Below are 17,215 nucleotides of genomic sequence, written 5' to 3' on the forward strand. Positions count from 1 at the left end.
CTCCCCATAGCAGCTGCTGTAAACCTCGACCAATCAGAGTCCTGATTGCTAGCGGAAGTAGTTCGTCTGTGTTCTCCCTCGCTTAACGACGTGCCACTGTGAAAGACGTCCGTTCATTCCTATTTTTTACTTTTGTAAATTAAACCAGCAATATTCATCGCGTTGGCTGCTGGTTTTCGAAAACGTCGGAATGATTGAACCCAAAAAGAGGGCGGCGGACATGGCGGTGATTCCAGCTGCCGTGAAGCGGCCGCGGACGGAGCTGGTGGCGGCGGCTCAGTCCCAGCAGCTCGTGGCCTCGGTACGTAGACTCAGCTGCTGAAAGGAGCAGTGCAGTGTTTCAGTGTTAAAAACAAATACATGTTTAGTTTAGGGCTCTAAAGTACATACAAGTGGCCCGGAAAGTACTTTTAAGTGTATACACTGGTGCATCAGTGCTAAACGGATGAGTAGGAAATGAAAGTAACATTACAATGACTCACAATTAGTTTGCAAACATACAAAGATGGTGTCATTACCTTTTCTTTCTACAAATGCAACATAGAATAATACAAATATCACAAAAGTAACGTAATGATAACAATGCCCAATTTCCACCAATGTGATGAAAACAAAAGATCCAGTAACTCCAAATATTGACTTAATAACTCAAAAAAATGACATGTAAATAAGTCATAATAACATCACAGTCATTATTTTGAGATAGCTTCTCATTATAATGACTTTGACTTTGACTTTTTTTCCATCACATTGGCGAAAATGGGCTTCCATACATTAATAACAAAGTAATGTTTGAAGTTAAATGATTTTTTACAGAATGGGCTTATAATATTTTTTATTAATATAGAACTGAAATATTGACTGTACAAAGGAAATGTACAAATTAACTATGAAATATATGAAGAGGACAACAAAAACAATGAAATGTGACATACGCAATAAATAATGAAAGTAAATATGAACTTCTTGGTAATTGAACTGTACCTATATAGCACTTTTCTAGTCTTTTTGACCACTCAAAGCACTTTTACACTATATGTCACATTCACCCATTCACACATGTTCATACACTGATGACAGGGGCTACCTAACAGGGTGCCAACCTGCTCATCAGATGGAAACTAACTATTCCCACACACATTCATTCACGGTTGGTGCAGCCATCGGGAGCAACTTGGGCTTAAGTATCTTGTGCTAGGATGCATCAACCTGTGGACTGGAGGACCCGGGACTTTGAACTGCCGATCTTCCAATTGGTGGATGACTGGTCTACCTAGATACATAGATAAAGCCTGTATGAGTGAGAACGGGATGGATCGGAGATGATCTTGCTTGCACACTGCCTGGCTCTGGAGGAGTACAGCTGATCAGTGAGGGGGAAATTTCAGTCGATGGTCTTCTCGGCTGAGTAAATGATGCGCTGCAGCCTCTAAACATCCTGTTTGTGATTGATGATGTGAGAATAGACTCAACGTGGCAGTGTAAAACTGGATGCTGGAGCTTCATCAGCTGCCTCAGGAAGAGCATCCTCTGTTGGGCCTTCTCGGTTATATAGCTGATGTTGATAGCAATGCTCAGTGAGGATGGAATAATATTTACAATATAATGATTTGATATCGTGGTAGGTTTCTGGTGGGACTTTTGTTCTTTTATTCACATCATTTTCTGAATGAAAATGTTTGTCATGAATACAAACTAAAAGAGATACTGTGAAACACTACAGATTTAGAAAAAAATGAAGGTGATAATGTTCAGGCTGTATTGACACGAGCAACATTGATTCAACCTTATTGTCATTTTGCGGAGAGAAGATTGCATTAGTTTAGCTGGGTGCACTGAACTTACTACTGAGTGTACATTGCTCTTATGAAAGTGTATCGTTATAATTGGCTGGTGGGTTTTTGTCCTTCACCATTAATGTCATCTTCCAACTCAAATTTCTTCCACAATGATTTTACAGTTCCTTAAAATGCAAAAAGCCTTGTTTGACTTCTTATTTCCATGCTGCCCGCTGTAATTAACATCAACTGAACAACTTACTTTGCCTAAGGCGAAACTGCAAAACTCTACTGAGATTCAAAATAGACTAGCTGATAGCGGATTCTTTTTGACCTATAATAATATTTAAGATTTACAGAATCCTACAAGAAATGATAAATATTAGTTTTTTAACATTATGACACAAAATGAACAAATATTTTTGATGAGCATCCCTTAAATCAGGTGATAAAAGATGAAAATATGAACTAAGCTGAACATGTCACAGTTAGTGAATAAACTTGTCAGAGCTCTGTCACGGGCTGTTTCTAAATGACCTCATAACATATTTTTGGCATTTCTGTACCACAGTTTCTTGTTACTTACTGCAGGCAGCAGGTATCAGTATAAAATTGATCAAACTAATATTGAGCTGTCAGGCTCTAATAATAAACAACAGTCTTTGTTATTTGTTTAAACCTGTTTTGTACTGTACACATCACCCAGTCCTGGTCTCAGTTTTCACGCACTATATTTGACCTTTGGTGATGTCACGTCTCTCCATTTAGGGACCCCCACGGACCTCCAGCCTGCAGGCTCCCATCATGCTGATGTCTGGCCATGATGGTGAGGTCTACTGCTGCAAGTTTCACCCCAACGGAGCCACTCTGGCCTCATCAGGATTTGACAGGCTCATATGTAAGTAATTAACACTTATGATTAAACTACATCAGACAAACCCACTGGTCTCACAGCTTTGTGAAAACGTATTATTACTCCAAGTTACAGTCCATAATATGTTGTACACTGTGTTTCTTTGCTGCAGTGATGTGGAATGTATATGGAGATTGTGAAAATTATGCAACTCTGAAGGGTCACAGCGGAGCAGTGATGGAGCTGCACTACAACACAGACGGCAGGTAAGAACAAAACACTGATGAAATTCATTCTGCTGGACAAAACTTCAGTATAAATAAATTAGCTTTGTTCACCAAAATCAAGACGGATAAACACACAGGATGGGAGAGATAAAAACAAACATATTTTTTTGGTCACAAAATCTGATATCAGAGCACCTTGGTAGTCAAGTGGTTACTGCACATGCCACATAATGGCAGCGTCTCTGGTTCAATTCTGGCAAAGGGACCTTTGCTGTAGGTCCCTTCTTTCTCTGACTGTTTCCTGTTGGACTCTATGCCATTTACTTTCAAATAAAAGGCAAAAAATCGGATATCATTTAGTTTGTACTGAATATGAATGGATATCTTCCTGATTTTCTTTGTAATCAAACCTCTGCCATCCAATTATCTGCTAATGTTATCTGTAAGCCCCCCTCCCCCCCAAAATATTCAGTTTCAGCAGTAATTACAATCTGTACACCTTCAATTCAAACAGAGATTGCTTTTGATATGATGGTGAAATTGTTATTTTTTGTCCATTCAACAATTCAGAAATTAGTACAGAATCCTGGAGAGGTTTGATATCTGTAACATTATCAGGCATCTAACAACATATTGGTCTAAACCAAGGAAGTTTTTATAGTCAATGGAGATCAACATGCCAGGAGACATTTTAAACTTCCTCCTGCTTCTGAGTTCATGGATGAATCTATCTAGTATAAACACCATGTATTTTTGTTGTTGAGGTACACATGTAGAAAGGACTTGCTAACTGTTTCTTGCTGTGTGTTTCAGTACCCTGTTCTCAGCAAGCACAGACAAGACTGTAGGTGTGTGGGACAGCGAAACAGGTGAGAGGATCAAGCGTCTGAAGGGTCACACCTCCTTCGTTAACACCTGCTACCCGGCCCGCCGAGGGCCCCAACTGGTCTGCACCGGCAGTGATGACGGGACAGTGAAGGTGAGCTTTTCAGCTGCTAATTAGCATAATTTTATTCATTTTTAGGAGACTTGACCTCTCATTGCTCTGTAGGCACAGGTAAGAATGATGTTTTGGGAAGTAAGTGGTTCGTTGATACCAATATTTGTCTTAACCATCACTCTCTATAGTTTCATTGTTGTGGTGAAAGCTCTATATTGGTCTGATAATGGTTTTGTGTATGTGTTTGTCACTGTGGTAGCTGTGGGACGTCCGCAAGAAAGGGGCAATCCACACTTTCCAAAATACCTATCAGGTGCTGGCCGTCACCTTCAACGACACCAGTGATCAGATTCTGTCTGGAGGCATCGACAACGACATCAAGGTACCAGCAGGTCTCCAGCATACACAGAAAACCCTGGAAATAATGTGCATTCAAAATGACTATGAACATTTTGTTAAAAACTAATTCAAGCTAGTTTTTAAAACTGCAAACCATGCATACTTTAAATGCTGAATATGTTGTGGGCAGTTTAAATAAAATCAGACATCAACAGTAAATTGTGAATAGTAATTTCTTTTTTGAAAGCACTTGAGAAAACTTAACTTACTTAATTATTATAGCCACATTACTGATGATTGCTTATCACAAATCTCATTGTGTAAACATTTTGTGAATGCTTTTGTGGCTCAACTCAAACTTCTGATGAAGCGAATGAGTTCAGTCCTGTAGGATAGTGTCACTATAAAGCCACAGACTAATATCTGTAGGTGGTGAGAAACAGTGCATTTTTCATTCGGGCATGAGTAAAATAAGGCGTTTGAATACAGTATTATTATTTTCATCACCTGAGGGAGGATGGTTCACAGCATGCTGACTCATGCTGTGAACCATCTTCCCTCAGGTGCTGCAAAACACTTACACATAAAACAACAAATTCATTGCTTCCTGTTCTCTTGCATTTTGTTAAATAATGATGTGCAAGGATCATACTTGTGTTTTATGTGCCTGACTCTGGTACTTAATTATAGTTAAAAACTCTGCTGCAAGGTCCTCTTTGATTGCTTAGCTGACAGTCGTTGTCAAGTTGTATTGTGGTCATGCTCTGTAAGAACATCACTTTACTCTTTTTATCCCCATGGCTCCAAACAAAATGACAGATTCTTGGCCTCTGGATTTAGATACAGACAAGAATGACATACCAGCATACTCTTATCTCTATATGTTATCCTTTTGTAAGACACTGTTGCTGTGTATGTTGTGCAGGTGTGGGACCTGAGGCAGAATAAGCTGATCTACAGTATGCATGGGCACAGTGACTCAGTTACTGGACTCAGTCTGAGCTCTGAGGGATCTTATCTTCTTTCCAACTCCATGGACAACACAGGTAATGTGTGTGTGTGTCTGTGTCTGTGTCTGTGTCTGTGTGTGTGTGTGTGTGTGTGTGTGTGTGTCTGTCTGTGCAAAAAATCAGTTTTTAGATAATAACAGTGGATTTTATGAGTTCTGTTCGACTTTTATTTGTGTCTCTGTGTAGTGCGTATTTGGGATGTTCGACCATTTGCACCCAAGGAGAGATGTGTGAAGATTTTCCAAGGCAACGTTCACAACTTTGAAAAGGTATTTTTTATATATGTATGTATGTGTGTATTTATATATATATATAATGCAAAGACAGTTCAAACAAAATGTATTCCTAAAAGTGACTAACAGCTGCAGTCCTGCTGGCGGTGTTTACGCATGTTGTTGACCACGGTTATGTGACATGGTCTTTCATCCTCTCTCGCCTTTCCCATCACTCTCTGCTGTCTTTTCTAACGACATGCAATAGTAGCTCACATATAGAAATGTTTGTGTCATGTTGCTAACACAGCGTCAAACATCTGCTCCTGTCTTTCAGAATTTGCTGAGGTGCTCCTGGTCTACTGACGGCAGTAAGATAGCTGCAGGCTCGGCTGACAGGTGAGAAGAATCCGGTGAAGGGAAATTCTTCAGTGACTGTAAAGAGCTGAGGTCCTGATGTTCCCTCTGGGCTAGCTGCAGTTCTGCTAGCGTCTGTAATTCAATGCAATGCCCTACCGCACAAATCTTTCATTAGTCTTTCTGAAAAAGTGAAACACGATCTGCGGTTTACTATCCATGTTCATTGGTATGTGTAGAAGGAATGTATTAGAGTAAGACACCTCAGTGATTTTGACAAAGTTAAACAATTCATTTGATCGTAGGAGAATGATTATTTTCATCATCAATTAATATACAGATTATTTGATTTATCGCTTTATTTATAAAATGTTTAAAAAAAACCTACTGTATTATAATTTCTTGGAACCCATGGAGACACCCTCAAATGTCTGATTAACAGTCAAAAATCTAAAGATATTCATTTTATTATCATGTATGACACAAAAAAAGTATTAAATCATCACATGTAGGAGGCTGCACACAGCAAATTTGATATTTTTCATCAAATACTAAAACGATGATTCAGTTTTTATTCAAAATAATTACTGATTCATTTTCTGTCGATCGATTACTTGACTAATGGTTGCAGCTTCATTTATTGCATATACAAAAAAACGTGCATACTTGTGTCATCGTAACTTTGTTTCTTCCATATCTACCAACACCTACTATTAAAGGAGCAGTGTGTAGAATTTACTGCCATCCAGTGGAAGGGACTTGGCAGAAATTGTATATATGTAGTAATATATTTTAATTTGTGTAAAATAATCGTGTTTTTATTACTTTAGAATGAGCCCTTCATATCTGCATAGGGAGCGAGCCTAGACTGTAAAAAAAGAAAAAGAAAAGGATGTACCCACCGTGATGTCACCCATTAGTTTGTTGACTCATGTTTTGAAGCCATCTTGGATTTTTGGAGCCAGATGTGACCATATTTGGATGAGAGGGTGGAGCTAACCCTGACACTGCTAGCTGGGTTAGCACAGTGTCTATGGTTAACTGTGATAATACTAATGCTAATTTGAAAAACAAGCTTAAAACCATTAAAACAAAATATATTAACTGAAAAAACTGAACGTCTGAGTCCTTGTAGGATGTTTTGGTACAACCAGACACTGAACAAAACTTTTTTAGGCAACCAAAGAGTTTAATTAACTAGCTTATTTAACTTTCATGAACTAAAAACAGTGAAATAGCAATGCCCACTGTGTTGCACTGGCATGTTTTTTCAGGAGGCCAGAACAGACAAACAAACACTGGCTCTAGTGAACGCATTTGCAGTTATCGTAGATTCTCCTACATGCTTGAAAGGGGAGGATGAGGGGTATACAGCTGGTTGCAATCTGCAGCCTCACCACTAGATGTCATTACATTCTACACACTGCTCCTTTAATTTATAATTTTCCCCAATGTTTAAGCTGTAATCTCTGCTGTCTAAAAAAACAAAAATGAGGCAAGTCCATGGGTGAACTGGTGTTCATGAAAGGCAATTAAAAACATATATTAACATTCTTAAAAAAACAACAACTTTTAATCATCTCTGTGTTAATGGCTATGTTCAGGGCTAGATTTTTATTAACTTGCATTATTACAAATTTTTATGTGATTAGGGTGATTTAGAATAAAGTTTTCCTCTTTCACTTTGCTCTCTGAAACATTTTCTGTCTGTAAACCACAAACCGCTTACAGCCACCAACCACAAACCAAGTCCCCCATGAACAGTGTGGCAGCTTGCATAATTGTGTCATTGTAACTTTGTTTCTTCCATATCTATCATAACAGCTTAATTCACAACAAAAAAAGTACAATAAATAAAATAATCATCCTGTTTGACATGTCTCAGATTTGCATCAGGAGCTGTACTAACCATTTATGTTTGGCTGTCTTTTTAGGTTTGTGTATATTTGGGACACAACATCCCGTAGGATCCTGTACAAGCTGCCAGGCCACGCCGGTTCTGTTAATGAAGTGGCCTTTCACCCAGAGGAGCCAATAGGTGAGTGGCACTACTGCTTTAGTCTCAGATTACGAGCTGTTATACATGTTAGAAGAATAGAACAGAGATATTTGAAGACTCGAGGAACAGGTTCGTTTTTTAAGATGTAAAGAACATAAAGAAAAGCTAATGTGAGAGGAGAGTGAAGGGTATGTTAAGGAACAGGGTTTTCATATCCAGAACTCCTACTTTTGGCTTTATTTAACATTATCAATTGATCTTGTTAGTTCACCTTAAGTATACTCACAAAACGTGACTAACAATCAGAGTTTAATCATGTTTTTTTTTTTTGTTTGTCTCCTTGAACAGTGCTGTCTGGCGGCAGTGATAAACGGCTCTACATGGGTGAAATTCAGTAGGATGTGTGTATACTCTTGGATGTGTGCGTGTGCGTTAGTATGTTTGTGTGTCCTGCAAAAGAGGGTCCAACCCGTGGAAGTGGGTGGTGTTAAAGACCAGGTTAGGAGTCTCTAATGTGCTAATCTCATGTGCTTCAGCTTGTCACAACAACCTCAGGACGTGTGTTTGAAGTCTGTGATACACGACAAAACCTACAAAATGATTTGTTTTTTATGCTGATTTTCTTTTTAATAAACTTTAGTATTCTGTAAAAAAGAGTGTCTCAGATCCTTTTTGTCATTTTGATGCTTTTCTGTCTCCACATGTAACCTGTTTTTGGTTTTATCCTCCAAACCTGAGTAAAAACAGCGTGGCCTGTTTTATTTTATACCATCCATCCTCTGCTGCTTCAAAATGAAAATATGAATCCTTCTACCCCACTACTTCTTTTTTCTGATAAATCATATAGAAAGCAAAATCCACTTCTAGGCTGTTTTCTTTTGAATGAATCTGACAGCACCCCCTCTGGTCAGAGATACGGGTTTAAATCACGTTAAATTATTTGCATATCACAAATTAGCCTGGGAGCTTTACAATCTATACAGCAATATAACATCCTCTCTCCTTACACCTCTAGTTCACCACTCAAAGCGCTTTATGCTGCATGCCAACATTCACCCATTCACATACTCATGGCAGGGGAAACACTCACTCCCACACTGACGCCACAGCCTTTGGGAGCAATTTAGGTTTCAGTATCTCACCCAAGGACACTTTGACATGAGGACCAGAGGAGCCAGGGGTTGAACTGCCAATCTTCAGATTAGTGGGCAACTCGGTCTACCTCCTGAGCCACTGCGGCCCCCTAAATAAAGACACTTCAAATAAACTTATTCTAAATATATATACTTCTATTCAAATATACATCTTAATTCCCCAAACTAACTATTTATCTTTGCTACAGTTTTTAAATAAACCTTTTCCAGTTTACCCTCTATGGTGTATAATTAACATACTTTTAGTGCTGTGTTATGTTGTTTTGCTGTTTTTGTTGGTTTTTAAAATTGCTTTGCTGCAAAATGATTCCCTTATGTGTGACAAACAATGAGCTGAAATGAAGATTCAACTCTGAAAGGAGCCTGAAGAGTGTCTGCAATTACTGATACTTTTAACAGCTTGTATTTTCTTTTAAAATGAATGAAGAGCAGAGCTGAGATTGTTCAACCTCTGGATTAGTCAATCTATAGTGAGATTATATGAATTAGGTCAATTTAGTTTGCACTATATTGAGTTACTATGTGACTGCAGCTGTACTAAGATTTTCTCCCAACTGATTTTGGGTCACCATCTAATCTATTACAATCAGATATTTCTTGTATGAGTAATGCACTGTAGCAAGACACTATAAAATATTGCAGCTCTTTACTAACAGCACAGTTCTGGTAATACACGTTTTATTTGGGACACGAGGAGAAAAAAAAATCGCTGGTAGAGATTGTAGTAAACTGAATATTAAATGGTTTGTTTTCCATTGATTGTGACTGGGCTGCGATAAACAACAAGGCTTGCATTATCTTCCTTTCCAAGTAGTTTATCTTTATTGCTCACTTTATTGCTGATGGTGAGTAGATGAGATTAAACAGGGTTGTTAATTGTGTTTCACCCCCTCCCCTCCTTCCCGCTCTGGATAACCGCAGGCCAAGAAGAGAGCAGCACCGCGGGCCAGAGCTGCTCTCTTCTCGGCCTCTCTCTCTCTCCCGGAGGTGCGGAGCGAGCAGACTTTATTATTTTCGCCTGTCTGAGCCTCCTCCTCCTCCTCGAGCCCCCCAGTTTCTTTTGTGCTCCTTTTCTCGGGGCGCGCGCACGCACGCAAAGCAATCACGCACGCGGGTTTGCAGAATCCATGCAGCTCCTCCTCGCGGGGGTCGCGGTGACTGAGAGCCCCCACCCCCTCCTCTTTCTCTCTCTCTCTGTCTCTCTCCTTCTCTCCCTCCCTCTCTCTCTCTCTCTCTCTCTCTCCCCCCCGGCTCCTCCTGCGCACGCCCCGGCACCGATTGTTGACAAAAGACGCTGCGAGACGGAGCGAAGGAGCCCGTTCCCCGGTACCGGTGAGCAGATCTGCCCGTTAACTTGACTTCTTTCCTTGAACAGCTCGAGGAGAAGAGGATCGGGGCGACTGGAGGGGGGTTTGTGGTGGTGGTAGACGATTACTCTTCCGCTCCTAGAAAACCGTGAGTCACAACGGGCTGCTTTGTGTCCATAGCGGATTGCAAGTAGCCCGACGTTAGCCGTAGTAACACTGCGGGGTCGGCCCCCTCCTCCCCGCCGCCCCCGTGTGATCCGGTATCATATGATGTTCATTTCTGTCTGTAGCCTCGGGCGGATTATGACAGCCTTCCGTCTCTCTTTGTGCCTTTGTGTGTCCCCTCTCCGGAAGGTGTGGCCGAGGTGAATCGGTTGTCGGTGGTGGTCGGACCGCAGCAGGCCGGTGTGAAGTGGACGCCCCCTCCTCCTCCTCCTCCGCCTCCTCTTCCTCTCCCTCTCCTCTTGCCTTCCTAAAAAAGAAAAACACCCGTTATTGGTATTTACCGACAAAACCAAAAGATGGGTCACCCAGTGTGAGTGGACGCGCCGGACCAGCGTTTCAGGAGGAGGCGGCGGCCTTGGGCAGGTCTATTCAGCCGGGAATGGTGTGAGCTGAGACAGTTAGGCAGTCTGGATCTGACCGGGGACCCGTCATTCCCCCGGAGCCTCCGCGGCTCCAAGCCGCGTCCTGAGCCCTCCAAGATGGGGAAGTGCGATGGAAGATGCACGCTGCTGGTGATATGTTCACTGCAGTTGGTGAGTGTGTGTGTGTGTGTGTGTGTATGTGTTGCCTCTCTCCTCACTCAGCATGAAGATATAATTACAGACCCGCACGTTGTAATCAGACATTTTTTTGTCCAGCCTATCTGTACAGTCTCACCAAAAAAGCTTTGAGCTGCAGCTGCCGGGGTGCCATGCCACATTACAGGCGAGGGTGTGTGTCTTTGAAGCAGGGGCAGCAGGGCAGGGGGGTGTCAGGGTGGTCTATAGAGAGAAAGGGGGTGATAGGCCCAATCTGGCAAAACCATGTGAATGTTAAGCACAGGAGGGACAATGTTCACCATCTGGTCTCCATTCTCAAGTTAAAGTTAGCTGCTCCTTGTGTCTACAAATAGCTTGAGACTGTTGCTCTAAAATGTAATAAGAGTGTAATATGAGACTCTATCAGTTATTCCTGTAGTGAGTATGATGCAGGCATGAGCAGCAGCAGTGTGAGGGCTGTTGTTTGCAGGGCTGATGAGTTGTTGTTGCAGGGGGATCCGGCCCATAGATTCTCATTAGTTTGGGGGAGCTTTTGGGGGGGTGCTCCTCTTTTACAGTCACTGGACTGGCTGGTGCTCCAGGCAGTTACCATGGAAACAACTGCGGCAGATGTATGTGTGTCCCTGTCACTGTCTGTGTGTGTGTATGTGTGTGTGTATGTGTGTGTGTGTGTGTGTGTGTGTGTGTGTGTGTGTGTGTGTGTGTGTGTGTGTGTGTGTGTAAAACCTTGATTACCCGTGTGTGTTGTTTTTGTGTATATGTGTGTTTGTCCGTATTCTAATGTGTGTGTTTGCATGTGACCCCCCCTCTCCATGTCCCATAGGTGGCAGCCCTGCAAAGGCAGGTGTTTGATTTTCTGGGCTACCAGTGGGCTCCCATCCTGGCCAACTTCCTGCACATCATGGCCGTCATCCTGGGCATGTTCGGCACCGTGCAGTTCCGTTTCAGATACCTCATCTTTGTGAGTTAATTCATCAATCACTTCTACTGATGCCTGAAATGGATAGAGCACAAATACAGTATATATGAGTGTGAGTCACTTTGAAATCAACACTGATTTGTGTGTGTTTGGCAGTATGCAGTATGGCTGGTCCTCTGGGTGGGCTGGAACTCCTTCATCATCTGTTTCTACCTGGAAGTTGGAAACCTGTCTCAGGTACGTTACTTGTGGTTGTGGAGGCACCTTGAAAAACTTGGATATTTGCTCTAATACAAAACACTGTCTTCTTCAGTGCTTAGACTATTATTTTATTAATCAGTTAATGATTTTGATAATTATTAGTTTTAGTCACTCGTTTCCAACTTTTATGGCGTATGACCCCTTAAATAAAGCAGTGTCTATTTGCAACTTCTCAGATCAGTCTGTATATACAGAATCTACAGGGTGTTACCCGTTTACTTAATGAGTGATTATTTCTTCTCCAATAGTTTTAACTGAATAGTTTTTAGAGGCCTAAATATGTAAAAGTATCCAGTAAGTTGTGAGAAAAAGAAGATTTGAGGAAAGTCTGAAAAATCAACCTAATTTCATGTAGCTGAATTTTTTTTTGTTTATTTGTTTTTTATACTGTCTGATCATTATAATCATGTAGCCACTGCTACTGCACTGCATGTATCAAGCAATAATGTCTAACAGTCTCTGGGCTCATTTTGGGACATTTTGTGGACTAAACAATTCATTGATTAATTGAAAACATAATTCTCAAAGGAATTAATAATGAGAGTAATAAGTGGTTGCAGCCTGATTTTCTGTTTGGGTGTGTTCAGGACAAGGACTTGCTCATGACGTTCAACACGTCACTTCATCGCTCATGGTGGATGGAGCATGGTCCTGGTTGCCTGGTAACGCCAGTGCTGGACTCTCACATGGCCCCTGATGACCACCATGTCATCACTGTCTCTGGGTGTCTCCTTGACTACCAGTACATCGAGGTGTTGAGCTCAGCCATTCAGGTCCTATTGGCTGTAAGTATCTTGAAGAGTTTGGCAGATCCTAATACACACACCCACACATTTAATCACACACTGTGTATTGTTTCATTCATTTGGCTTTAGTACACCACAAACACATAAACACATATTATAAAGCAATTATGAACCCTCATTCTTCTGCTATAAGTCAGCAGTGATTCAGTCAATGCAACAAAAGTCACTTTCTCACTAATCATTTCTTCTTTAACAGCTCTTTGGCTTTGTATATGCCTGCTACGTGAGCAAAGTCTTCCAGGATGACGAGGACAGCTGTGAGTGTTTTTGTCTTCTCCTAAAGTAGTGTTTATCCTCTCTGAGCGCCTTGCTCAGCCGATTAGGTCTACTGATTAGGTGCTGTTAGTTCATTGTTTTCTCCGCCCAAATCACACTGAGCGATATCGTGGCAGAGGATTCCCTCTGAGTGAACTTAGCGCTCCATCTGTGGGGAGTATTACAGACGTCTGCCAGAGTATTCCCGTCGTCAGGGTGTCCGGCTGTCTGCTGGCTAGTGCTTGTCTGTTAGCTTGGCTTTGCCATCTGTGTGTCTGAGTGATACTTCTCCTCATGTGCCTCTTGTGGGTGTTTAACTCTCACTCAGCAAAGGAGATTACTTCCTGTAGTGGAAATATGACATCATAAGCCTGATTTCCTGGAAAAGGAAAGGCATGCTGTACTTAATGAAGTCTGATCTGTATGCCTTGTCATAACATTGTGGTAATGATCAAAACACTGACACGCATCATCATTACCTTGTATTTGTGAGGCATTATTACTATAGCCTGACTATTACGGGATTTGGAAGCTGGTACAGTATTGATATGAGATAAGATAAAAACAACATAAACCAATGTTTTATTAATTCTTTAAAGAATTGTGAGTGACCAACTTACATTCACCAAGCACTTTTTTAGGAACACCTGGGCAATCAAATGCAATCCAATACATCAATTCTGTCATGTAATTTTAATGATATAATAAGAATCCTAATTTTAAAAAAAAAGCGTTTATGTTTTCTGTTTTTGTTGATATTATCAGAAAGGTAATAATGCGATTTTATGTTTATTATTGAGGTTGTAGTGTGCAGTTGTAAAGTGTTCCTTATATATTGCTCCCCCTCGTGTAATGGAATGGACGTATTAGGAACACTTTTCAATGTAATGCACTCCAGTATACCATCACCACCTGCTACGATCTCAATAATCAACATTAAGTAGAATGATCAACTACCTGAAAATGTCAACAAAAACTGTAAATGTATAAGCTTCATAAAAGTAGAATTTGAAGATTTGTTGTTTTGGATGCTATTAAATTGTACAGGTGTTCCTAATAAAGTGCTCGATGAGTGTACTCAGTGGGAAACTTTACAGTTAAAAAAATTTACTTACATTTAGCATTCCTGTTTTGCAGTTTCTTGATACTTGTATCTGTATATACTGTGATACCGATATATCTGCAATATTCATACTAATTAATTAATTAATTCTGCCAGCTGTTTATTTGGTTACATGTAAAACATTTTGTAAGTAAAAGAAAATCATGGTGGTTTTCTACCTTGTTCATGCCTTACCTTAAACCTAAACACGAAAGAATTGCAACAGTACAATGTCAAAGGAATATTATAGATTTTGCCTTTGGAGAAAAGACAATGTTGTTATCTTTGTCCACAGAAGTCTAACCTGTGGTCCACATTTATACTGATGCTGAAATCTAGGGATTAGTTTCTTTATCAGCTGACACCACATAAGTGTGTTCCTCTGAATCGATGGAGAAAGATAAGAACAATGTATCAGTGACATAGAGATAGTGGGACTGATGATGTATTTGTGCATCTATACAGATACTGATGTCACAATGGGTTTATAGTGTTATAAAAAAGTTTGCTGAAAGCTTTCTGATATAATCTGATGCCTTAATAGATTTAGATGTCAAACAGAATATGATCTTGAAAAACAACACTTGTTTAAAAAAAACTAATTTCAGAAAAAGTGGAATGATGTCATTCTTTTCTTTCTCTTTCCTTTTGAAGTTGATTTCATTGGTGGCTTTGACTCTTACGGCTACCAGCCTCCTCAGAAGTCTTCTCATCTGCAACTGCAGCCTCTCTACACGTGAGTCACAAATATATCCTAACATACTCCAGCTTTTTCTACTTCTTATTTTTCATCTTATTGTTGAACATTCATTTTTCAAGGGGCACTCCAACACATTTTTGTTGCACTGCCATAAAACTGAGGGACTAACAAGAGACAGATTTAAAAAATAATGGTCAAGATCAAAGCAGCAGTAGCTGAGATAGCCCCACTTTAGTCTGTAGTATGAATCAAGCTTCAGAAACACTGCCCATATTTATCTCAATAGCATCTTTATTTAGACACCCTGCATCCTAAATGCCCTCTTTCACACCAAACACCTTCAAGCTTTCTGTTAAAATGTTAAGTCTCAAGATCAAGCTGAATTTTTTTTTAAACTGTGGAAAGCTCTTCCAGAACTAAAGAAGGCACAACACAGCTGTTGTATTACTGCTCAGGATGAGTAAACTGAACATGTGTAAAACTGGTGGAGTGCCCCTTTCATGCAATTATAACAGAGTCCACTATGACTTATGTCTGACTATGTGATTCTCCGGCTCTTGTCCCCTTTCTGCATCCCAGGGCTGGTTAACTGTTGGTAGCGCGCCCTTCAGGCCAAACCCTGACAGTGTCACTGTGGATGGAACGCGGCAGTCGCCCTGATTACACTCACTCTGTGTGTCACAGTTTACCCGAGGAATGGACTTAACCCCACCCAGAGGGAGATCGAAATGTCTGTGTGTGCGCGTGTGTGTGTGCATGTGTGTGTGTGTCTGAGTATACAGCCCTGAATAGAATGTACAGAGCTCAGGGAAGAACCAGCATGCCAGGTGGTACGATACGATCAACGAGAAGGAGGAGACAGGGGAGGGACAGGAGAAATACAACAAACAAGAGCTGGGGACACCTCTGTCAAATCACCGAAGACACACTTCACGAAACTGCCAGCTCTCAACACTCCCACAAGTGTGTATGTGTGTGTGTGTGTGTGTGTGTATGTGTGTAATATGTATGTGTGACTGTGTACCTTCACAGGACTAGCTGGTGCTTTATGGTTGCACCCTGGACTCTTACCACTCAGTGCCCCTGTGAATTTTTTTTGGGGGTGCTTATATGTGTGTGTGCGTGTGTGAGCGCGAGTGGGGGTGGAAATGTGGGTGGGGTCACATAATAAAAAGAGGCACGGCTCGTACCTGTTGTCGTTTTAGAATGTGGTGATGTCAAACTAGAGCAGTCTTACGATTCCTGATCCTAAAGCCATCTCTCCCTCTTCCGTCGCAGTTAAACCCACTACTGACATTCAAGCTTTGTAACTTACAGCCCGGACCTGTTGAGGTAATAAAGCAGAGTCACTGGAGCACAAAGGAGGAACTGCTTTAAGGATTAAACTGGCAATATGTTTTTTTTTTGTCATTGTCAAAAAAAAAAAGAAAAGAAAAAAAAGAAATCCCATGAAAAACCAAAACTAAGAAAGCGTTCATCTGTAAACTTTCCAAACCCATTTGTTCCTGGAGGGATGTCACAGATATATGCTTACTAAATAAATTCCCCAAACTTCCAGGCACTGTAGATTTTTAGCAAATGTCACTTAAACTGTTTAAACTGATTTGGTGTTCTAGTGAGTTATTTACAGCAGCAGGATGATGTGGGATTGACTTAAATGAAACTACAATTCCTATGTTCACCATAATGAAGGACCACATAGTACAACAGTGTGGCTCACAAATGTGTTTTTAATTGAGTTTGGATTGATTTATTTGTGTGTTGGGTCTTAGGATTTATTTGTCAGTAAGACAAATGTAGGATATCAATTTCAGAATTGCTGTAAAAACAACAAATCAAATGTCAAATGCCAGACTATCTTATTTCAACAGTCTTCAGTGTTTATTTAGGAAAATGACGCGATCTTACACTTAATGCTGTTGATTAGGGATACAGATGGCTTTGGGATCAGGCATTAGTGTGTCTATGGGGGTGGGGGTAGGGTGGAGGGGAGGGTTGGGGGGGGGCAGTGGGGATACTGTGCATGTAAATAACCAGCCAATGATTGTTTTGTTGGTTCCATTTAGAAAAAGGGGGATTGCATTAGGGGATGGGTGGGTCTGGGGGAGAGGGGTAAAGCTTTTCTTCATACATGTTTCTCTGGTTCTCTCTCTTGGATATCCTGACGCTGCCCTCTTATAACCCATCTGTAGCTAATTCTCCTGGTCACCTTTCTCACTAGTGAGAAGAAGC

General features: G+C 40.8%; 2 protein-coding genes across 2 annotated transcripts; both read left to right on the plus strand.

Moving 5' to 3' along the window:
• Window positions 1-92: 92 nt before the first annotated feature.
• snrnp40 (small nuclear ribonucleoprotein 40 (U5)) lies at window positions 93-8,360 on the plus strand. Its single transcript, XM_053334892.1, has 10 exons — window positions 93-301; window positions 2,547-2,676; window positions 2,804-2,897; window positions 3,672-3,837; window positions 4,058-4,180; window positions 5,063-5,183; window positions 5,334-5,416; window positions 5,697-5,758; window positions 7,651-7,754; window positions 8,064-8,360. Exons 1-10 carry the CDS (start codon window positions 191-193, stop codon window positions 8,111-8,113), a joined length of 1,044 nt encoding a protein of 347 aa, XP_053190867.1. The 5' UTR covers window positions 93-190; the 3' UTR covers window positions 8,114-8,360.
• A 1,773-nt stretch (window positions 8,361-10,133) lies between these two features.
• Window positions 10,134-15,955, plus strand: nkain1 (sodium/potassium transporting ATPase interacting 1). Its single transcript, XM_053334896.1, has 8 exons — window positions 10,134-10,201; window positions 10,531-10,934; window positions 11,764-11,901; window positions 12,016-12,096; window positions 12,708-12,905; window positions 13,123-13,183; window positions 14,938-15,019; window positions 15,563-15,955. Exons 2-8 carry the CDS (start codon window positions 10,881-10,883, stop codon window positions 15,570-15,572), a joined length of 624 nt encoding a protein of 207 aa, XP_053190871.1. The 5' UTR covers window positions 10,134-10,201; window positions 10,531-10,880; the 3' UTR covers window positions 15,573-15,955.
• The last annotated feature ends 1,260 nt before the right edge of the window (window positions 15,956-17,215 follow it).

The sequence above is a fragment of the Scomber japonicus genome, chromosome 15 (genome assembly GCF_027409825.1).
Source record: "Scomber japonicus isolate fScoJap1 chromosome 15, fScoJap1.pri, whole genome shotgun sequence".
NCBI lineage: Eukaryota > Metazoa > Chordata > Actinopteri > Scombriformes > Scombridae > Scomber > Scomber japonicus.

What these genes read in the sequence shown, in the direction of transcription:
- snrnp40 (XM_053334892.1), top strand. Translation starts at nt 191, where the DNA reads ATGATTGAACCCAAAAAGAGGGCGGCGGACATGGCGGTGATTCCAGCT. An exon ending in CACTACAACACAGACGGCAG is followed by an intron (nt 2,898 to 3,671) that starts GTAAGAACAAAA and finishes TGTGTGTTTCAG; the next exon opens with TACCCTGTTCTCAGCAAGCA. An exon ending in GTGATGACGGGACAGTGAAG is followed by an intron (nt 3,838 to 4,057) that starts GTGAGCTTTTCA and finishes TCACTGTGGTAG; the next exon opens with CTGTGGGACGTCCGCAAGAA.
- nkain1 (XM_053334896.1), top strand. Translation starts at nt 10,881, where the DNA reads ATGGGGAAGTGCGATGGAAGATGCACGCTGCTGGTGATATGTTCACTG. An exon ending in CCATTCAGGTCCTATTGGCT is followed by an intron (nt 12,906 to 13,122) that starts GTAAGTATCTTG and finishes CTTCTTTAACAG; the next exon opens with CTCTTTGGCTTTGTATATGC. An exon ending in CCAGGATGACGAGGACAGCT is followed by an intron (nt 13,184 to 14,937) that starts GTGAGTGTTTTT and finishes TTCCTTTTGAAG; the next exon opens with TTGATTTCATTGGTGGCTTT.